Genomic DNA, 23,976 nt, shown 5'->3' with positions numbered 1-23,976 from the left:
TTTGCCATGCTCTAGGCTGAGGTAGAATAGAGCCCAAGCAGCTGTCTTGGCCTTCCTGGGTCATTCCCTATACAGGGGTGTGATCTCAAGCTCACCAGAGGAACACAAAAACGATTGTTTCACTGCGGGGTCGGGGTGGGGGACTCCAGAAACTGGGGGAAAGGAGAGGAGACAAGCAGCTGATTCCTCAGCTCTGAAAACTGGGCCCCAGATCCCTCCCAGCCTCTGGAGGCAGAGAGAGCTGTAGAGAAGGTGTTGATCATGCCTCTGCAGCGAGACTCATTCTGACTTCTTGGAAGGCAGAGGGGGAGAAACAAGCTTTGGATTCATTTTGGAAAATCTTTGTCCCTTTCAGCTCAGGCAGTAGACTGCATCCAGCAGCGTTCGCGTGCCTGAAATCCCCAGAGCTTTGTTGCACACACAGGGCATCACCTAGGGAAGGCATAAGTTCAACATCCTGTGCCCAAGTTCAGCACTCTACAACCACTGACTCCAGAAACAGGTGACTTCGTCAGCCGAGTGGACTGGCCTGAGGGACCCTGTGACTGTTCGCAATGTCCCTGTGTAGGGTTCCCTTGTATACACCTGCCGCCCCACTTCAGTTAAACCCGAAGCCACAGCTTAGAGCATCAGAGTGGTCAGCCCTGGACAATAGCTCTCCCATAGCGGCTTCACTGCACTGCTCCAGTGACTTTCTGTTTTACCGCTACCTTGATCTTAAGTACTCTGTCGGTGGAAGACTTCCAATCCTGAAAAATCTACCTGCTTTTAATATGCTTTTCATTATTGAGATAGGAACCTGACATGGGTATTCAATAATGGATAAGGCCCCTATCTTGGCATCCAGCTTGGCTTATGTGAATTGACCTTATGGGTCAGTATCACTGGCTTTTCATTAAAATGACCAATGAATAATATATCAGGGCTTAGTTTAAAGCTTGCACTATGCTTTCAGACAGAAGTATTCCAAGAATGCACGTCAGGTATATTTCTCAGATAAATAACCGTCGGCGCATTGTGCAGAGAAATTCTCCTTCTCAGATTTCCTGAGGTTGAAATCCAGCGGGCGCGCCATTAATCATTCATTAGGGTCGGACCTTCAGCCACGGCAGCTCCGGCAGCTCCGAGTAAGCTGAAGCGAGCCGTTAGCTAATCCTTCCTGCTGAGAGAATCCTGGGGCGAGAGAGGACAACTGGGCAGTCAGTCACATGTGCTGGTGCCCGGCCCCAGCCACTCTTGCCTGGGTCCGAGCGTGGGTGTCTGGCGGCCGCAACACACCCTGAGAACTCGCCAGAAGGAAATCAAACCGGGAGAAACGTTCAGCGCGACCGAGAGTTGCGTTGGCAGGACGACTCAGGGTGGCTTTCAGAAGGCTGGATAAACCCATTCCTTAGCTGAAACCAGCCTTTCGCCCCAACCGCATCACACCAAAGCCTTCCCAAGTTGGGCAGCTAATCCCCGCGTGGCTCCCGCCGACGGCGCTGCGAGCGCTGGGGGTCTCCAGACGGGATGCGCGCTCGCAAGGATTCCCAGAGTGGGTGGGGATTCAGCTGGTTGAGGGTCTGCCGAGCAAACGGAGGAGGAGAACCTGGCAATCAGGGCCGGGGCCGGTGGGAGTGATCCGCCAGGCCGCAGGTGTGCCGTCGAGGTGGGCCAGGTGGGGAACCCATTTCCACGTTGCAGCCTCCGCGGCGCGCAGAGCGCAAGTCCGCGCGACGCCGGCCCTGGCGGGGGCGGGGGCAGCGCGCGGCGCGTGAGAACTGCTGGGGTGCGTGGCCGTGGTGTGGGCGCACCCAGCGTCCGGGGTGCAGCTCCCGTCAGCCCGGCCTCTCCTCCCACACTCTCTCTCTCTCCCATCTCCTCCCTCCTTCACACCCCCCGCCCCCGAGACGGCTAGGCTCCCTCCCCGCACCGGCCAGTGAGTACACAAAGCGGCGGGTGAGGGGAAGCTTCGCAGGCGTGCACCGAGCAGTGAGATCACTGGCGTTATAAATATCCCGGTGCCAGCGCCGAGATCCGCTCGAGTGGCCTCCGGCTCTCTCCCCTTCTCCCTCTCTCTTCCCCTGGGGCTATGTCCACCCGGTGCGGCGAGGGGGGCAGCGCCAGAGGCACGCAGCCGCGCGGGGGCTACGGAGCCCAGAAGCAGCCCTACAAGATGCACTTAGGACCCCCGCGGCTGGAAGAATGAGCTTGTCCTTCCTCCTCCTCCTCTTCTTCAGCCACCTGATCTTCAGCGCCTGGGCTCACGGGGAGAAGCGCCTCGCCCCCAAAGGGCAACCCGGACCCGCTGCCGCCGACAGGAACCTGGGAGGCTCCAGCAGCAGCCGGAGCGCCGGTAGCACCTCGTCTTCCTCTGCCTCGTCCGCCCCCGCGGCTTCTCTGGGCAGCCAAGGCAGCGGCTTGGAGCAGAGCAGTTTTCAGTGGAGCCCCTCGGGGCGCCGGACCGGCAGCCTGTACTGCAGAGTAGGCATCGGTTTCCATCTGCAGATCTACCCGGATGGCAAAGTCAATGGCTCCCACGAAGCCAATATGTTAAGTAAGTTGCTTGCGCCCCTACGGTCCCTTCTGGGACCCTGCTGGTCCGGGAAGCCGCCGGGCGGGTGGGCGGGCGGACGGGGAAGACTGGCATCTCTTCGGCGCGGCGCGTACACACGCACCCCTTTCGTGGGCAGGAGGAATGGCCGAGGCGCAGATCACTCAGAGGCTGGTGCCCAGGCAGTATGCCCTGGCGCCAAAGACGAGCCTCCAGCCATGCCAGAAGAACCAGAAAGCTCTCTCTTTCGCCTGCTACAATTTCTGTTTACCTTCTGCTTATGCACTAGACTGGCACTTTCCATTAGGCATCAAAGTGCATCCCTTCTGCCTCCCTGGAGCTAAAGTTGTGCTTCTTTCTAGAAGAATGAAATTTTAAGTACTGCCCCCCTCCAACAGCTGCGATAACACTCCCCCCCCATTAATACTGGCTATGTATGTGAATATATGTAAATCTGCTAGGTATATTGTGTGCACACGTGTGTACGGTGTGCATGTGCACACCGTATACACAGATACAAGGAGTATATCTGTACCTGAGGGGAGAGCTACATTGCGTTGTGTGCCTTGAGACCAGAGCAACACCGTGATAGGACAGTGGCCAGTGAGGATAACTAGGGAAAAGCCCTTTATTCCAAAGGAAACATGGACTAAGTCCAATTTGGTAGGGATACAAATTGTGTGGGATTTAGAAAACAAAACAAGTTTTAGCTTTCCTTTCTGATCCCGTCATTAGTGCTGGCTTCCTCCTTTCTCATCTCTTCCCTTGTATTCCATCTGCGTTTCCCCCACTGCAGCCGCTCCTCCTGTTCGCTTACCACTTTCGCCAGAGGAGGGGACAGGTGACAGTGGGGCTGCGTGGGGCCCTGCGGCGGTCTGTCTAGGGCTCTTCCTCAGTAGGAACAGATCGCTCTTCCAGCCGGAGTTAGTCCACTGCAAAAAGCCACAGCGCGGACCCCTGAGATAGCCAGGTAGGGCGGAAACCTAGCGGGAGAGACAGCTGCGCACCGGCTGCATGGCCCGGGAGAGTCGGCCTGCTGGCTCCCAGGTGTACCTGACTTGCTCCACCCCACGGGCCATCAGACTCCTTTTTACCCTAGAATGGGTGGTGCGTGGGCACCAGCGCTGGGCTGACAGTCTGGCAGCGGCCTCTGGAACCGGTTCGGAGGTGCGCACGTCGGTGAGCTGGCTGCCGGGCGCGGCGTTTCGCGTTGGTCACCGAGCGGGTCCGGGTTTCCTGGCTGTCGCGGCTCCAGCCGGCTGAGCGCAGCGGTGGCCTGGATCGCCCAAACCGAGAGAGCGCCCCCGTGCCCTCCCCCAGCCTCCCACACGCATCCTTGGAGTAGCCGCTTCCAGTGCTTTAGAGTTCATTTCACTGTTATCAAGCAGTTTCCCACCGTCGACGGTGCAGAGCCTGCTGGAGAAAGAAGGATTTTCTAAGATTTCGGGGCACCTTTCATACTTCCTCGCTTTGTCCCACGGAACTTGGTCTCACTTTGAGCAATCGTCCCTCCTCCCTTACAGACTTTGCTGCGCTCTGGTTTACCCGGGAAACCAGCACTAAGGGAGGATGACTTACGTGTGCCCAAGGGAAGACCCCGAATTAGCAGGCTGCAAGCACAGATTGGAGTTGTGGAGGCTGAAAGACTTTGTCTGCGGTGGCTCTGGGCGTGCAAGCAAGCTTCACCCCCAGATACCCATCCTCTCTCCACAAAGACATGGCAAGAGACAAGGATTTTTGCAGCTTAGGCCTTGCTAGTTGGCAAGGCGTGGAAAAACAACTGAAATAAAATGAGAACAGATTAAATTCAGCTGAAGAAGATGTTGTTCGGTGTCTATTATTTCCATAGCACAGCTCATTTGAACTCTAAGTTTAAAGCTATCTACAAAGACACAGAGATGTTTCCTGAAGAGTGTGTACATGAACATTTAACTCTTTCCTAATGTATTCTGGTACACAACGGCCTTTCAGCGTTTAATCTGTGTCTTTTACAAGACTTGTTTTCGTTCACTCATTATGTCATTTATTCCTGCTATGTAACTTGCAGTGAGCGTGGTATTTTGGTACTTTTGGGCTAGCTATTGTTGTTGTTGGTGGTGATGATGGTGGTGGTGGTGTTGCCTTCTAGAGATGTTCACATGGGAGATACAACTCAAATATTCAAATAATCATAGTGATTTTCTGCTTTAAGATGTCCGGAGTGTCTAGTAACTACTTCCTGAAATGTTACTATCACTGATTGATGAAGTATTTATGGAGTGTCTGATGTTTGGTAGGATGGCATGTAATTCGGAAATTTCCGATGGGTGACTGCCCTCGGCAGCTATGCGGCAGGAACAGAAGGCTGTGACCTGCACAGTTAGTCATTTACCTCAGAAAACAGCACTGCATGGTTTCCTGACATGTATGTACACTGCCTGTGTTCATCACGGACTGTTAGGGGTACATGAGGAAACATTTGTCTAAGTCTCACAGTAGGGAGCTGGGTCAGGGATCAGAAAGGATACCTCAGTTTGACCTCAAGAACTGAGTCTGTTGTCTGTGAGTTAGCAATGATAGAAAACTTGTGTTCTTTTTGTTATAAACTAGCTACTTCAGACAGAAAGTCAAAGCTGTGCCATGAACGCCTTCCTAACAGGTTCTTCTAAACTCAGGTTGTGTAAGATTTGTCTGTTAGCTTAGTTAAATGTCTGACAGTTATCATTTGACATTAAATAAGTTTGTAAATTGTGAACATTTTCTAGATTCACCATCAGAAGCACACTCTGGCTGAGGCTTTGAAACATAATTTGTATAGTTTAAGTGTACTAGTTGTGTATTCTTAGTTTCTTCCATAAAAGTTTTTATAAATTTTGAAGACAAGAAATAGAATCAAGCTCATTTCAAGTAAATACCTATTAGAAAGAAATTCTGGGGAAAGAGGAAGCAAGCAGACACGAGAGATAAGATCCAACTATTGCACAGAAACAAAGGGCTTGTTTGAAATCATATACTTTGAAGTTCCATTTTGTTACAATACTTCTGTTGATTGGTCTTGAGCTATTGGAGGAAAAGCTATCAAGTGATTGTCAATTTAGGGAAAAAAAAGTCCAAGGCTATGTCTTCACATAAAGTATGAATATTCCAATCATATATGTTGACAAAACCCTCAATTTTACTAATTAAAAAAAAACCTGAATTCAGTATTAATTTTGGTGTCATGCAGAACCATTAGACAGTCCCCCAAGCCTAAATAAATCTGAATCTGTATCTGCTGTGTAGAATAGCTCAAGTGGAATTTTTCTGTTACAAAATTAATCAGTGATCCTGGCTGAAGTGGCTATTTCAAGACTCCGCATTGTGCGTTTCTTGGTGTGTGGATGCAAGTAGAGAGACTTTAGTTTTACATTATTTTTCTTTGGGAATTTTCAGATGGGTTGCTGAAAGCTTCTGAATAATTAGAATATCTGTATTTTTCCACATTTTATTCACCAAGAAAAGGGAGATGTCTGTGTGTCTGTATCAGCCACGGACAATAGAGCCTGCAGAGGACTATGCTCTCTTAGTGAAGTCAATGTGCTTCACAATGTACAACCATCCTCACAAGTAAGTGCATTATACAGGGTGTGTAGCATCTGAAAGACACGAAGAAAGGAAGAAAGCCTTGTTCCTTCAAATTTGATATCAGCCCTGAAATTCTATCAAAAGAGAATACTTCCTTTTGTCAGGCAATGCCCTCTTCTTTTGATGCCCTTAAACGTGAACACCTGAGGTAAGAGAACTTGCTGTCACTAGCATCTTAATGTGAATTAATTTATACTGAGCCTTCCTCATGCCCCTAAGCGGGAGTGGACCACCACAGAAGGAAGGTACTATACATGTGTTCAGAGATGTGGGCGTGGGGGGCTCCTGACAAGGGAAAGCAGAGGTAGTCAGAGGATGGAAGAAGGCAATCCAGTTGAACAGTCATTGACTATCTGTGATCTGGAAGACAAACTTGACCTTCCATAATCTTGGTTAGAGATGCCATTTTAGCATCCAGAAAGGGAACTTTAAGTTTCCATCAAATTTATTGTCCCTGACTCCTAATGATAAGAGTCAGGATAATATTAAAATTTTTAAAAATCTATGTTAGAAAAGATGTTTTCTGATATTTATGTGTGACTTATGTACATGAGTTTATAATATTATTTAGAATTTTTTAATGAGTTACTGGATTTGGCATAATAAAACCAATAGACTTGTGAACTCTTGGGGAGAATGTGCAGTTTGTAGAATTGTGAATTTTGTAGAATTTGCTTTGAAATTTTAGAAATTAAGACATTTGTGAAATCCCTGCTGATATTACTTTGGCAAATATGGACTTAATATGGTTCTCAATATTAGCTCATAATTATATCGATTATATTTGGAAGGTCAATACCAAAGTTGCCTATGTGAAAAATATTTTTTTCATTTAATATAACCTTTTTTCCTGTGTGTTCTTCATAAAATTGAAGAGTATTGTATAAAAGTATATTTTAAAGCTTTCAGCAAAATGTAATTTTCTTAAAGTTTAAAAAAAATTAGTCTCATACATCATTTTTTACTGATAGTTACAAGAAAAGAAACCACACAGTACATAATAAAATGATAGTACTCTAACATTTTTTCATATTCCAACTCTTTAAAATTTATTACAATGCTAATTCTACATAATATATACATGGAGAATGTACATTGTGTTGAGATATAAGTTAAATGGGTTAAAATGGTTCTTTTTTTTAAAAAAAGATTTATTTATTTTTATTTGAAAGGCAGAGCATCAGAGAAGGAGAGTTTTTTTTTTTTTTTTTTTTTTTACAAATTGAACAGCTTTATTTAAAACAGTATGGAAAAAACTTTTCTTCTACCAAGGGTCATTTGGGTATTTATAACATATTTTGAAGACCATACAAAATCCTCAACTTAGAAGAACTGCCATTTGGTGAGGTGCGCTTCACCAGTTGCTAGTATTGATATTGGTAATGTCCACCACCAATGCGAGATCACACGGAAACCTCCCTTCACCTACATGAATTGCTTCATCCCACAGCTCATAAAAAGCATGAGTCCATTTTTGCAACTCAGCCACCGCCTGTCACAGCGCTAAACATCACCACACTTGTGTTCAGGATCACTCACCAACCCCTCCAGTATGATGGCAGTGGCGTGTAATTAAATCGCTGCAGCTCCATCTGTGATAAAGCCACTTTCCTTTTTATTATATGTATATTTGTTGAATATCTACTTGAGAAGCAAAGTTATAGACAGTGGGAGAGACAGAGAAAGGTCTTCCATCTGCTGGTTCACTTCACAAATGGCCACAACAGCCAGAGTTGCGCCAGGCCAAAGCCGGAACCAAGAACTCAATCTGGGTCCCCCACTTGGGTGGCAGAGGCTCAAACACTTGGGCCATTATTCATTGCCTTCCCAGAGCATTGACAGGAGGCTGGATGAGAAGCAGAGCAGCTGTGGCTGGAACTGGCAGTCCGATATGGGGTATTGGCATTGCAAGCAGCCGCTTAATCAGCTGTGCTACAAGGCTGCCCCCCCCCTTCCAAAATGGGTCTTTCTTAAAAACGCATATTAAGAATAAACAAACCTGAGTTTCGTGTCTCCCACTGTGGCTAAGAATAGATCGCTGTAAGCAAATAAAAAATAGAATATGTAGGTTGTTAGAAACCAACAGCTTACTTAGACAAAATTTTGTAGTATTTCCATTAACCAAGGATTTATAAAGCTCTGCTATGTCAGTCTCTTAAAATTTAGCCTACAAACACATATACTTGTAGGAATTTTATCTTTAATGCTACTGTGTATTTTTTTCCTTGATATACAACAGACTTCCATTTACAAAACCAGGTAATTTTCTAGAGAATGGAATAAAAAGAGACCTACAACAAGATAGGGCCATGAATAAACTGGGGTATATGTGCGAACTTCATATTGTCCCACTTAAATCTATCCACACATACTTGATTTCTCATGCTCTCCTTTCCTCATTTTTGAACACACACATTTATGTAGTATTCACACTCACCTTACCTATCTCCAAAACATGAAAAATAATTAATGATGTTCTCAGTTCTGTGATTCTGATAGAAATAGAACTTTGTGTCAGGTATTCTGGCCATGCTTTATTAATACAATTAGTGCATGTTACATATTGCTAATGTAGTGAACTTCAAAGTGTTTTGTATGCTTCCTTACTAGTTGATAAAACGGTAATGCTTCTAAACCTCCGGGCGGGTAACACAAATAACTTTTATAGTAAAATCTATTACAAATAGCACTTTGAAGACATTCTGAAGGAAAGGATTTATGGGACAGCAGTTTCTTTAGCAGTTTCTAAAAGAAAGGTAGTTACTTTCTAAAAGCTTTTAGGTGATTTCTTTTCATTCTAAAGAAACATCCATTAATAAATTGGTAGGTGCAGTTTCCCTGAGATGTGGTTTATTTACTCTGAACTAAAAATGTTTACAACATCAACAACAAAATATTTGTTCAACTCTCCCTTTTTCCTCATGAAGTTTCTGATCTAGTTTTTTTTTTTTTTTTTAAGAAACTAAGTTAAAATAAATAACTAGCACTATTTGCTGCGATTAGAGGTATTAACTTAGACTGGTGCAATGTAAGTGCTCAATAAAGTTACTCATGTTTATGTGTTAATATGTGCCATATATCTATTTACAATAGTCTTTTAATAAATTGAATAATTTTACGCATACTTCAAATACTGCAGGGGAAGTCAGCTTCTATTTTCCGAAATCTAGTGAAGTTCTCTATTCAGCACAGTCCTGTTGAGGTACACTAATTAGCGTACATGCTCAGAAAACGATTCATTGAAATGGTGGATTGTTCTCTTCCCCTCTCTCTGTTCTCCCTTCGTTCCTTTCCAGGACAGGTGCATTTTCAGCTCTAGCAAATATATTCCTGTGTTTTTCTTTCTTTTATTTGTTAAAGACAATTTCATGTTTTCAACTAATTAATATTATGCTTTCCTCCTGTTTGTGTAACATTACATATGAGTTCATGAAAAAGAGGTAGGCTTTCCAATTATATGCAGATAAGAATTTTATCTTCTTAACATACTTTGTGCTGTGGTCTGTAATTCTCTTCATATAGTGGATGTGGACTTTGAAGTTACTGTAGAGGGATATTGACTTCATAGTGCTAACCATGAAATACAATATGTAAACAATAATGTAATAAAATAGCTCATTAAATTTTCCAGGAAAGATTCAAAATGCAGGATGTTTTGAAGCATAGTCCATTAAACACTTCCTTGAGCCAATAAACCCAAGCTATTCGTAATGCATTCAGTATCTTGTCATGTACAGTCTTTGTAAGAGCTGCTTACTAAGTGATTGAATAGGGTATATATTTATTTGTACCCTTATAATCATGATGACTAGAGAATAGATTTGATTTATTTAAATATAAATTATTTTCCAGGCTTTTGAATGGTTTATACTAGTCTTGAGTACAGACTTTATGTACTTTTATACATAAAAAATGAATAATTATTCTGAAAGACACCAGAGAAAGAAATCTTTTCAACTTCTTTAGAAATTGAAAAATTCTATTGTCAGATATTGTTTACTGAAATTTATTTATTATTTACAGAGAAAAATAAGCATTACTAATCCAGCAGAATCACTATTTTGAATCTTGAAATTAATCATTTTAAATAAATACTTGAATGGTATTCTGTGCAAATAATGTCACAAAAACAAGAATATAACTATTTTTTAAATCACAGTAAAAAAGAGTGGGAAAATCTATGTAGAAATTTAATTCTTCACAATGATACATAGAAGAGTCTGTGTTTTATTTTGGGATTTCTGTCATCCTAGGTATTTTGGAAATATTTGCTGTGTCTCAGGGGATTGTAGGAATACGAGGAGTTTTCAGCAACAAATTTTTAGCGATGTCAAAAAAAGGAAAACTCCATGCAAGTGTAAGTAGAATCCCTTTATATTTGTTAAAGGTGTTACAGAGATTTTACATTTGTAGAATTGAATGAAGTGATTTTTTTCAAATTAGTAGACAAGACAGACAATTTGCCCAGAGAACTTAATTGTTTGATAAAACTGTATTTACGTATAACTAAGAGAATCATGTATGTTTCTGTAAGTAATCATTTGAATGTTTTATGTGGTTGAAAAGGTTTGGTAGAATCTACAAAAAGTCTTAAGGGTAAGTGTACTTGGAAATTGCATTTTCAAAGTGGCTGTCACCATTTATTTCCCAGAAAGATCCAAGTAAGGAGAATTATTATATAGCATTTTTAATGTTTTGTGCTGGTATCTGTGTTTAGTAGATGAGGTTCTTATTTAATTTAAAAACTATATCTAAATAACATAACATAGTTTTATATTAACGTGAATTATCTAAGGTGAGAGTAAGAATCAAAATTGAAAAGAAATACTATTTGATGAATTTTTATCCTGCATTTTTGTCACAACAAAAATAATTACTTCTTAATACTATAAAGATTAATTTTGCATTTTGGACAATTTTTTCAGATAACATACATTTTGTAATCATTAATCAATTATTAATTTATTTGCTTTGTTATGAAAATATCCATTGCCTGGGAAGTACTAAGACATTTTAAAGAGAATAAAGTGTGTTTAACTTAGTCTTCCCACTCATACATTCTATTTATTTGTGATCATCTTATGCAAGCACGGTACTTAAAAGTGATTTGTGCCTTTTCATTGTTATACTGTGTATAAGTTTTCATTGTTATACTGTGTATAAGTTTCTCCACAGTCATTTTAAAAATCAATTATTCTTTAAATTTACTCCTCTAATCATTATTCACTTTAGTTTTTAATAAACAAAGTGACAAAATATCACTTTTCCAATTTTCAAAGTATATGGGAAGTTTTAATTAAAAGCATAATCTGTTGTAACTTATTACTTATAATTTTCAGTTTATAGGACTTTAAAGATTGAAAGAAAATTCTTCTTGGCTCAATATGTAAGACTTTTACAGTATTCCTTCCCTTGGCATCTAAAAGTGATTTGTTATTACCTTTTGTGGAGATGGAAGAATTCAAGTAATTTCTGTAGTTATCTGAGGATTAAATGAGATGATACATGTGAAGCATTGTCTAAATTTGGTACATTATAAGTGCTCAATTAACATTGCATATTATTACATGGTAACAAAATAAATATAACAAATATAATAATCTACTAAACTCTGAGTCTATTAAGATAAATGGAAAAACCTTTGCTGAACTCTTAAATCACTCATTTCAGGAATTATAAAACAATTTACCTATTTCATTTTCTGAGCTATTACACTGAAACAGCACCCCAAAGAAGTTTTATTTGAGCAAGCTATAATATAGTATTCATAAAGTAATTGCTGTTTTATTTTTCATTTATTTATTTTAAGGGACAAAATTCTGTATTAGTATGAAAAAGTAAGACATTTTATTCTACTCAAATAGCTTTTGATTAGAAATCCACATACAAGATAGAAAACAATGACTAAACACATCTAAACCGGATACCTTTTCCTCTGTCTTTAAGGTTGCAAAAGATTGGAATATCTTCAAAATACTAGAACACAATAATGCACAATGCATGTAAAGAAACTTTCTCTTAATTTTTTTTTTTGTTCGGCATGAAAATTTTGACTTTTCAAGTATTCTTATTTAGCCCAGGCAAAAAAAACATGCTGAACTTGCATGAGTTTAAGGATAATTGCCACAGAAAGCAAAGTATTATAAATGGATGCCAATGAGAAAGGTCAAGCTGAGAGGTTAGGATACATGATTCCTCTGTCAAATGCAAGTAACAAATTTCTAGAAATTTGACCCAAATGTCTACGGATGGCTGGCCGAAATCATGCAGATAATGCAAAAACAGCATCTGTTATTCTTCCTCATCTTGGCAGGCTAAAGTTATTTCATGGAATAATGACTTTCAAACAGTACAAAGCAAGCCTTGCTCTTGTCACTCACTGAAGCTCTTTGATATAAAAGTCATTCTGATGACTTTGGGCTGAATTGTAGATAAAAAATTAAGCCCTGTGATTAGGTGGATTCCCTTTAAACCAATTGTCCAAGCCTACTTTCCCTTATCTGAGCTTTTATTAGCACTTTTCTCTGGGCGGAAATCTAACTAAATTATAAAGTGGTTTATTTTTGAAGAAGTTGAATTTAGAAATAGTATTAATCCTAGCAATTATCAGTTTTATGCCTAGCTGGTTTCTTTCCTGCTTTCAGTTTCTAGTTAAGCCTGTTAAAAATTGTTCTTGTACTTTAAATATAATTGTTTCATTTAGTTTTGATGTTTAGAAAATAGCATCATCACCATGAGGGTTAAAAACTCCTACAGGATCAGGATTTGAGGTATAATTTGTGAGTTGCTTTAAGATAGAGATTGTGCAGAGGCATTTGAACAGCACCATTAGGCTTCTGTGTACTAAGTAAGTGTGAACTAAAAATGCAAAGTGTTCATATAATTCTGGGGAAAATACCGCCCCCCCATATTGAGAAATCTTCATGGATAATTGTAGATTTTCAGGTTGACTTTTTAGTAACATTCAGACTACTAAAAATAAGTTACTAGGGAGATACAGTGTGCTTTCTTAGTTCTTTAGGGCCTCTCTTGTTCACAGTATCTCAATAGATAATGAGGTGAGGAAAGAGTCTCAGAGATAAGTTATTTTCCTAAGGTTACAGTGTTAACAAGTGATTGGGCAGGAACTATATTCTTTTAAAATTTTCCTTCTTTCTCTTTAAACAGCATATTGCTTGGTTGATAAATGTTAGCTTAGAAGAAGATATGTTAAGCATAGCTTGCAATCTATTATACTGTTTTTGCTTATTATTTTATAGAATTAATAAGTGCATGATTTAATGGTATTGTCATGTTGTAAGTAAAAACAACACTGTGGCACATCCTTAGGATAGTTGAAGCATCCTATTGAGTAGCTAAATAAACGGGGAATTTTAGATTTGTAGTTCAAGTTGCAAATTTAACTTTTATGTGGTTTCTAGTTCTCCCTCACTCTATTTCCCTCCCTCCCTGAACTCCCTTGCTCTCTCTCCCTCTGATTCAAAGCACTGTTTTGCACTGTCCCCCCACCCCCCTTCTACCTCTGTGTCTCCAGTACTTGCTTTCAGATTCTAGATTGGAGGGGGATGTGTGAGCCACAGAACTTATCACAGACTTTCACAACTGTTGCTTATTCAAAGTGGTGGGGAGTCGCGTAGGGAACCCCTCTGAAGATGAACTTTCAAAACAAAAGACATTTGTTTTGTTCACAGAAGTCTTCATTTAGTAAATGTTTCATTGTCAGTGCACACAAAGAAGGCAAACTGAAGCAGCCGCCCAGAGTGGTTAGATTTGGGCAATATTGATTCTGACTTCATTTCTCTGCTTAGTTTGTTAATTCTATAAAAGAAGTTTTGTTTAAACTTTGACCACCTAAAGTGCAGAGCTTCCTGCACTCATCCCAGCCTCAAAGCCCCTCGTCCACATGCAACTGGCCTTCAAACCTTACTCCTGCACTCCTATTCTACTATGCAGCCGAATTCCTAGCACGCAGGTCTTCCTCAGATTCTTTACAGGATGAAGCTGTGTAGTCTTCTCATGGAAAGGTGTCTAGAATCGAGAGTAGGAGGAGGTAATTGCATCCCAGAGATCCGCAAGGGTTAGTCAGAGCCACTGCAGTGGCCTCCCCTTCAACGCATGCCCGTGCTGAAGGACATCGGAGCCGGAGCACCCTTCTCTGTCTGCCTTTCTGTCTGGGCTCCTTTCTAGGGTTGGGTGTCTTTATTGAAAATCCTGCAGAGCACCCTTCCTGGTGGATTGGACGTGGGTCCAGATGTGAGAGCAAGAGCCCTGGAGTTGAAGATAAGAGTTAGAATCTACCGCCAGCCCAAAATGCTGACTGCACCATTTACCTAATCTTTTGATTCCTTGGTTTTATCAGCTATAAAGGGGTAGGAGGAGAACTAAAGTAATGATCCATTATGAGAGTAATGGGATAGCACACGCAGAACACTCAGAGCAGTGCCTGGGAAGTAGTGGCGCTCACTTTTTAAAGGGATCTTCCTGAATTTGCTCCCTGGCAGCTGTTTGATGACCCCCAATGTCTTGCTTTCTGATTTTGGGGTTGGACAGCTGTGACCTTTCAGTTATTTACACCAGCCTCAAACCCTATTTCTCATTCACCACTTTTTCCTCGGAACAGACTTTTTCTACATACAGTAGTCCCTTATCCATGGCGTTTGCTTTTTCCCAAGTGAACTCATTTGAAAGCAAAATTCCCAAGTTCAGGTTCCAAATGAGGCAAAAATCTGATATGGTAAGAAAAATCTTATAATTCTTTCAGAGCCTTATTGTCCATCTTACTCCCCCCGCCCCCAAGGAAAAAAAAGAAAGAAATCCTCTGAGGTGATTATCATGTGTTCTTCAGTCTTTTAATAAAATATCGATAGCTTGTTGTTGTCTATTGGGAAAAACATGTGAGCTTACTTTAAAGATTCGGAGAGAAGCATGCGGTGGAATTATTTTTGTTTCTCGGGGTTTTAGGGGATCATGTTTGGAAGGAAAGCTAATTGCAGAGTTTACGAAACAGGCATGGAATGTGTGCTTGGTCAGCCCTAAGCAAGGACTAAGAACGTCCTTCTCTCCTGGTTCAGAGGGTGCCAGCTGGCTCCGGGGATGGGAGTCGGGACTGGACTTCCTGTGCTGGGGGCAGAGGGAGGAGGAGCCAGAAGCCCCTAAAGTGGGCATGTTTACTGAAGAGGGGAACGGAGGCTTGAGCAATGCTCATCATCATGTAACTTGCTAAGCTCCACTCTGCCAGTGAAGACCATGAACTGCATCAAGACTTGAGAATAGAAACTGCCCTTTCTCTCTAAGAGTTTCAATGTACACAGCCAAGTTGACTGTCTGGCATTTCAAGGCTGAAGATGGGTTCAGGGCTCTGCCTTTGCAGTGAAAGAATTTCCACTTAATTTTGTCTCATGTGAGCCTGGATAGAAGGGCCTGTGTTCTTGAGGAAATCTGGGTGCGATGTAGCTTCAGGTGAAGATGTCGTATTTCTGAGATGGTTTGGCGGGTGGCACTCCCTGTTCATCAGTATTGTAACGTGAACCACTTCAGAGCTAGTAAGAATATAAAAGCCTGGTAGATAGCCTTGGTTTGTGTCGTGGAAAGAGCTTTAATCTGGGAGTCAGAAAATGAGATTGAAGTCTCAGATCCAGCTTGGCAGTTGATAAATGTGGGGCTTTTAAATGGATCATTTTATTTACTTCTTTGATGGGAAAGATACCAGTATCCCAACAGAGGTCATGGAGTTACTGTGAGAATTAAGTAGTATATGTAAACCACTTGACACACAGTAGCATTTAATAACCAAGTTTGGGAGTCTTTAATTAAAGGCATTAGAAAGCAAGCCCCTGTCTTCTGCCATGTTTCTCCTGATGTGGTCCTTACCTCACCTGCATCAAAATCACATGAGATGCTGGTTAATGACAAAGTCCAGCGTCTCACCTCAGACTCAGTAAAGCACAACATCTGGAGATAAGCTCTGCGCAGTCTGCATTTGAAACGGGATCTCCAAGTAATTTGAAGCCCGCTCATGAAGTTAGGAAGCAATATTCTGTGTTTGATGTTTATTATTACATTACCCAAAGTTGATTATTATTAAACCTACCTTGTATTGTTCCTTGGTTGCTTGTCGGAAGAACTGAGTTACAGAATAGTCAATGTCCAGTGCTGTGCAGCGAATACGGCCATGGTCTGAGATAGCATGGCATCACTGCCACTGACCACTTATCTGGCGGAGAGTGAAAGGCGACCCCTCTGTAAACATGTTGCCCTGCCCTAGGGCACAGTGATCCAAAGTTGCCTGGGCTTACAGTTTCTGTCCTAGACAGCCCCATTGGTGCAGGTAGGAATGGGAACCACGTAGCACTAGGAGGTAGAGACTAGAGGTAGAGATGCACAGAGCAAGGAAACTTACTTAGAGCACATTTTAATCTCTAATTGTTTCATGACAGTCTGTCATACCATTTCACTTACAGAGGTTGCTTAATTATGTTCAACTTTATAAAAAATTTCAGAAGCAAGAGGGAAGTCAGTGAAAAAAATGAAATAGATAATTAAGATTGATTAAATAACTCACAAATATCCAAGGCTTATACCAATGTCAGTTGAAATTCACTCCCATCTCTATACCTTTGCTGCACTGTACATTTAGTTCTATAGTTGAGCATAAGGAGAATTTGTACTGGTGGATAGCTTCAATTCATTTCCTACAAGATCGTCAGTCATCACAGGGCATGATATTTACTAAGGGACAAACCTATGTTAAGAGACTTTGGAGAGGTTTTTAATAATTTTATGTTAGAAAGTATGTTCTATTTGGTTTAAGTGAACTGCTGTTTAATTCTAATTTGTCAGAATTATTCTTTTGTGGAATATTGCAGTTGAAGTTTTGCTGTATTTGAATTGAATTGAATTTGCCCGTCCTTGAAACATCCATTGTAATTGTTGCTGTGATAAGAGATGAGTAGAATCATGTGTATGTTTTTCTGATGAAAGTTCTTATTTCCCTTAATAGCTATGTATTTCCTCTCCTTGAACTAATCTGGATATTTAAGCAAAAAAAAAATAGTTTTATTTTTTTAAGTTTTGTTTGCTTTGCCTATTAGGAATATACTAGAATTAGCTAATTTGAGTATTTCATTTTAATTCTACATTTATGGCTGGTTGAATGTAACACTTGTTTTAACACTTGCAAGTTGAAGGAGAAATTAAAGCGAAAAATCACAGGTAATCCAAGTCAACCCAGGACAAGGGCAGGACTGGGCTTATTTCTTGGTGAAAGTGGTGCAGGGTCTGGTATGTGACAATGGACATCTGTTGAGTAAACTATTGAAAAGCTGAATTTAAAACAAGGACAGTTTTTTTTTTCAGACATTTAAATGATAGCTTTTGTTATGTGACCCATGATGGGAAGGCAGTTAAATGATAGGGCACTAACTTCAATAGGTTTTTGGAGAGCTGACTCACTTTCCTCCTTCATTCTTTACCTAGAAAACTTCTGTACATCAACCTCACTTTTCTAGAGAAATAATGCAGTTCTGTTACTTAAAAAGTCTGTATTTTTTTCAAAGCATTTCTTATAAGTAGAAGAGATTTTAAAAATGAAAATTAGCCCGGAAAATGTATTATCCAAAATTGTCTACTGTATATACTTCATTTTATTTTTTAAACTTTTTTTGTTTATTTGAAAGGCACAGTTACAGAGAGAACAGGAGAGACAGAGAGAGAAAGAGATCTTCCATCCTCTGATTCATTCCCCAAATGACCAGGCTGAAGCTAGGAGCCTGGAACCTCATGGTTTCCCATGAAGGTGGCAGGGGCCCAAGTACTTGGGCCATTTTCTGCTGCTTTCCCAGGCACATTAGCAAGGAGCTGGATTGTAAGTGGAGAAGCCAGGAGTTGACCCAGCACCCATATGGGATACCGGTACCTCTGGCTGGCGGTTTATCGCACTGCACCACAACGTCAGCCCCTAGTGTGTATATTTTATTACCTGTAGCTAAGAGCTGTCTGTGTAGAGATGCTCTGTGCATGACAGCAGGTGCAACAGCATGCGGCTCAGGATCACTGTCTTATCAGAGCAACGCTGGGAATACTCACAGGAGCAATTGATCCTTCAAGAAGAAACTGGATCTGCTGATGAAAAAATCCACTGAAATGTTCTTTCAAGTGATTTTGTTTTGTCATGGCTGGAATAATTTTTTCAGACAAAACATTAAGTTAGAACTCAATTAAGAAAGCCAAAACAGTCTGACTGCCTTTATTCTTGTTTTAATGGAGAATTTGGAATGGCTGAGGGACTGTGTGATCTGTGTGAGTATTCGGAACTTCCAGACTTTGTACCCTGTTTCACAGTTAGGTGACTTTGGAAAGCTCTAGAGTCCTCTTAAAAAGGAACTTTAGAATATGAATCTGGAGGAGGAAAGGAGAAAGTTTTTACATTGAATGATTTTAGGTAGTGGAGAGGGTGGATTTTCACCCATGAGAAAGACTCTTAGAATGGATACCATTTTTTTTTTAAGTATGTCACAGTGTTTGTGAATGTGTGTGTGTGCGCACGCACCCAAGTGCCTGTCAGCCACTTCAGTTTAAAAATGACATGTGCTTGATTTTCTTTTGTGCTTTCACGGACAATGAAAGGTTAAATAATGCAATGCATTTAAAAACCCAGTACGTCAAATTGCACAGAGTAGTCACTGCTGCTTTTTTTTAAGACAGAGGTAGAAATCAGGTGATGGTATAGTATATTATATATATTTGAAAATGTTATTCAGTTGTATTTTATGAAAGCACAGTCTGAGGGATGGTAAATGTACCTGACTATCCTTTCTAAAATGCTTTTCCAGATGGCTATAGCTTTTACTTTAAAAGTAAAACTTTGGGATTACCTAATGAAGTGGAAAACCCTTTAAAAAACTAAGCAAGCTGTACACAAATCTATGTTTAACTTGTAGGAGAGTCTTTTTAATACAAAATGCTAACAACGACTGGGTGATTTTCTAAAGTGATGTGAGCACAGCACTGATGGCCCACAGGCTGACAAGTAGTAAGACAGGATGTCAGGAACTCCACACAAAGCTATGGTTCCTTAAAACACTGCCTCCAGGCTGCTCAAGATCAGACCTCCAGACCCACCGGTGGACTTGTGAAGGGTCTGCATACTTAGCTGTGTAGCACCAAACACAGAGCTTTATTGACTGAACTGTGCTAAATGTGAGTCACTCGGACAAGCTGTTGTACGTGAGGCAAGTGTGCTGCCGGGAAACGCTCTGATGCCGGTTGCCTCTGACACTGTGGGGACCTTGCACAAGTCAACGCTCGCGTGTTGATTTCAACAGTGGGTCTACGTAGATTGCCGCACAGCATTCAGACTTTAAAGCGGTATGATGTTTATTGCAGAGAGAAGTCTGGCATTATTCGAAAAAGCAATGGGAGAAAAGGTCTTTTTAATTCCAGGATAGAACCTCTTGTCTGATAAGAAAGTTACACAAATTTTCATGTTTTTATACAGAGAGGACAAATATTTGATAGTCCCATGCCCAGGAATTCTATGAAAATGCTGCTCCCTGAAATTGGGAAACCTGGTAATCCAGATTAGTACAGAAATTCTTAATTTCTTGGGGAATATGGACTTGTTTCTGTTTGATGAAAGCTACAAATCCTTTTTGTAGTAAAGTAAGTTAATTCTCACAGTAGCCCTATGGGTATATGGCTTGCAGATACAGAGCCTAAAGCTAAGGGCCCAGTTGGCAGAATGGGTATTTGATCACATGTCTGACTGCACTCTTGCCTCCTTCCTGCACGCCATATTCCCTCAGAGTTCCTCTGCGTGGCAAACTTAGCTCTTTCAGAACTGGCATTGATCTATTTGTCAGCCTCATCTCTTACTACTTTTCCCAAGTACACTAAGTGAAGTCACACTCAACTCCTTATGAGTATTCCAAAGTGCCATGCTGATCTTTGAACATGCTGTTCCTGCTCTCTGAAAACCCTGTCTCAGTTCACCTGCCTCCCCAGTGTCTAATTGTAGCAGAGGAGCCAAATGTCTGCTTTTCCAGGAAGACTTTTCTGCCCTCATCCCTGCTACCTGCATCTTCATAAGATGTACCCTCTCCATATGCTGTCATGACCCCATTTATCAAGTGTCACCATGATGGATGTCTTTGCACTTCCACTATTCTGTGAGCATTTCAAGGGTAGATATTGTGTGTGTATGTGTGTGTGTGTGTGTGTGTGTGTGTGTGAGATGTGAGTCTAGCGGAAGTGTTGCTAGTGACTCCAATGACTTTTTTCTTCTTGGCATCAAATATACTCTCCTGTATCACACATGTGAGGATACATTTTTTTCTAAAACACATGCAATATTAATAGGGCCATATGCTACCCCCTCGCTCAGCAGCATGTATCACACTGATAACATTGCAGAATGTATGCTTGTTTTAAAGGAATCATCTGACCCCATTTCTCTGAATACAAATTGATAGCTTATCAGACAAGTGAGGTTTTTTTTTTTTTTTTTTTGGTAATATAGTTCTATGTATTTTCTTGATAGCTTAGGAGAAAAAATATCTTACGTTAAAATATTTTAACCACAAATTTAAAAGCAGTCACAGTATTAAGTGTGTTGAGTTTCACTTATCATTTGTATCTGATTTAACAGTATGTCACCAAGCACCTAGTGAACAGAAGTCAGTGCTTACAAAGATGAGTAAAGTCAGAATCTAGAAACAAAGCTTAAAAGAAGCAAATAGGTCTTTGTAAAGGAGAATAGAGCAAGGGGACAAGGATCAATAGAATTCGTTTGTTTGTTTTTCTTCTTACAAGATTTCATTTTATTACATGCTTGAAAATATTACCACAACTTACCTTTCCTCTTTTTGCCTCCTCTAGGCCAAGTTTACAGATGACTGCAAGTTCAGGGAGCGATTTCAAGAGAACAGCTATAATACCTACGCCTCAGCAATACACAGAACGGAGAGAACAGGGCGGGAGTGGTATGTGGCCTTGAACAAACGAGGGAAAGCAAAGCGAGGCTGCAGCCCACGGGTCAAACCTCAGCACGTCTCTACCCATTTTCTACCAAGATTCAAGCAGTCGGAGCAGCCAGAACTTTCCTTTACTGTTACTGTTCCTGAAAAGAAAAAGCCGCCCAACCCTATCAAGCCAAAGGTTCCCCTTTCTGCACCTCGGAGAAGTCCCAACACAGTGAAATACAGACTCAAGTTTCGCTTTGGATGATCTTCACCTTGGCCTTGTGAGAAACCTTCTTTCCCCTCAGGAGTTTCCATAGGTGTCTTCAGAGTTCTGAAGGAAGAGTTGTGGACGCAGCCTTGGCTGTCTTTACGATGTATTGAAATCAGGTCATTTGTTTCAGTTTGACTGAAACAAAAATGTTTTTGGATAGGAATGGAACTGGAATTCTTTGTTCCAATACAGGAGCACACTGCATCAGTTCCGTGAGACATAAAGCCTTCTGCTTTATGCTTAGGGGGTATTTAGAATTCTGCATTTTCAGAAAGTCAAATAGCCCGGACTGTGTATTTTTTCTGACTTTTTCAATCAACCTGAAAGAACACACATGAATGCATTTTTATTTTTGATTTTTAAAGAATATTTTGATGCAGAAAAAATATTTTATTAACTTTATTTTTTTTTGTTTTTTTGTTTTTTTTCTTAAAAAGTACCTCGGCATTGAGCATATTTTCTTACTTTTATTGTTTTAATTAATATGACGTAAACAACCATTTTAATGCTGTTTATGAATTATAAATGTGTTTGTAGCCTATTTCTAACATGTAGATTTCTTTTGCATTTTTCTATTCACTGAACTATTTTTTATCGTCTTTTTTTTAGCCTTACCTCAGATAATGTAAGTTTAGTTCTGCATTTTTTTAAATGTTTAAATTCTCTTCCACAGCACCAAAGGCTCGGTTTGGATTTGTGTGTATGTGTGTGTGACTTCACGACATTCAGTGGAAACCTACTCCTCTGGTTGCTGGGCTAGAAAGGGTTAGAAGTAAGGAGAACAAATAAGGGTGTTTTGCTAGAATGGGGAGTGGGAGGTAAGGAACAGGATTAGAGGTGCAAGGATCCTAAGTTCGCAGCATTTATGGAGAACTAATTCTGTCCTGCCTTCACTTCTCGTTTTATCTCCCCCTTGCCCTCATTCTTGAACAGCTGGAGGAAGGCATTTTATTCTGTCCATCAAGCATACACTATGAAATCCGAGTGCTTAAAAATACTTCTGTGACCCTCTGCTGTCTATGCTGTGTAGATCCGCAGGGAATAACCACTTAGAGAACTGAAGGAGATGAATCGCTCAACAGTTATCCGTGTCACATCCCATTGTCCAAAATATCCTTATTGCTCAGTCAAGCACCCTTTGAGCTTCTCACCCTAAAGGTAACTGATCCAGTGCATACATCTGCCCTTTTCCAGGCAAAGTTTCTGATGTATATTTTTAACAGCTGGCCTTGTGGTCTGGGATACTTAATTTGAGAACTTGATGAGTAGAAAATGTTACTTCATTCTCAACCCAAATACTGAATGCTGGACATAAATCAGAAAATTTCAACTTAAAAATTTGAGAAATTTATTTTCTTGGGTAATTGTTTTTATGGAGTTTTTCGAAATACAAATGTCAATCTTATATTCAGAAATGTGGCAATAAAGAGGTATAGCTAAAGGTTAGAAGTATGTCTCTCATAGTAAAAGCAAATGAGCTCATAGCGTGTGGTTCACATTTAAGCATGTTTAAAGAATACTGATAAATGTTTTTTTCTTAAAACAAAGTACAGTTTATTTTGATGCACAAATGCAAAGTGGAAATTTTATCAAAATTGAACATACTATCATATAAGCGGATTTCTTTTTTTTAAGTGAGAACAAACTATACTGGTATATATTATATATAGTATATTAAAAAATCCACCCACAAAACTTCATTCATTTACTCTAGTATATTATTTTATTATAAAGTCATTAGTCTGATTTAACACTGTTTGCACTTAATACATGATTTTTCAAAAGTGTAAAATGAAATGTGGCAAAAGCTTTAATTTATACTTTAAGATATTCCTGGATTAAATGAAATTGTGACATTTTGCAAACAAAGATATTTTGAACTCTAATGAACTGGCACATACACAGTGTAAAGTTAAAAACACTGCTGTTGTTAATTTTCACCTATTGTTAAGAATTGTACACTGTATATCAAGCTCACAGTATTCATGAAAATTTTAAGTTGCAAAGCAGGAGACTAGTAAGCAAACGTGTCCCTAAATAGACAAGGAAGGGGATACTAATGATTAATAGCAAACTAAATTAACACATATATTGTATAGGCTAAAAAATGCTCGTAGTTTGATTAAACAGTAATTGCTTATCTTGTATTCCTAGTTTGATTTGATTCGTATATGAAGGTTAAAGTGCGAAAGCTACCATATATATTTTGTAAGTCAGGACTTGTTGATTTTAAAACTTAAAGCCAGATTAAAATTTTAAAAAATTTAAATTACACTTATCTTTAGATTACTGGTCATATACAATTGCATTTAATTAATGCTCGGTGAAGTATGAAGTTACCTAAATTAGTTAAATTAACTCATGTATGGAAAACATGTATAAATATAACTCCTTATTAATATGTTCAACTTTCTCAGAGAGTTTTTGCCTACATAGTTTTTTATTAGTTTTTTATTCTTTTTAAGCAACTATATCCACCTAACACCAGAGTTGTTTAATCTTGATTAGGTTAATCTAAAAAAATTAATTTTACATTAATATTTAAAAACCTAAGATGCCTAGAAGTTGGATGATGACATTCTCAGACTGACATTTCAGGTTTATCAATAGTA

At 40.2% G+C, this 23,976-nt stretch overlaps 1 protein-coding gene across 3 annotated transcripts; it reads left to right on the top strand.

Moving 5' to 3' along the window:
- The first annotated feature begins 1,920 nt into the window (after window positions 1-1,920).
- On the top strand, window positions 1,921-22,039 carry FGF5 (fibroblast growth factor 5). Of its 3 annotated transcripts, XM_008267686.4 has the most exons (3): window positions 1,921-2,536; window positions 10,390-10,493; window positions 21,011-22,039. In XM_008267686.4, the coding sequence occupies exons 1-3, from the start codon at window positions 2,185-2,187 to the stop codon at window positions 21,356-21,358; spliced, it is 804 nt and encodes a 267-aa protein (XP_008265908.2). In that variant the 5' UTR covers window positions 1,921-2,184; the 3' UTR covers window positions 21,359-22,039. The 3 variants fall into 3 exon arrangements, with proteins under 3 accessions (XP_008265908.2, XP_008265909.2, XP_051675614.1); XM_008267687.4 differs by lacking the exon at window positions 10,390-10,493; XM_051819654.2 differs by lacking the exons at window positions 10,390-10,493; window positions 21,011-22,039 and adding an exon at window positions 4,057-7,156 and having other exon boundaries at window positions 2,052-2,536.
- The last annotated feature ends 1,937 nt before the right edge of the window (window positions 22,040-23,976 follow it).

Source organism: Oryctolagus cuniculus, chromosome 8 (assembly GCF_964237555.1).
Source record: "Oryctolagus cuniculus chromosome 8, mOryCun1.1, whole genome shotgun sequence".
NCBI lineage: Eukaryota > Metazoa > Chordata > Mammalia > Lagomorpha > Leporidae > Oryctolagus > Oryctolagus cuniculus.
This window is presented reverse-complemented; position numbering and strand designations above follow the sequence as displayed.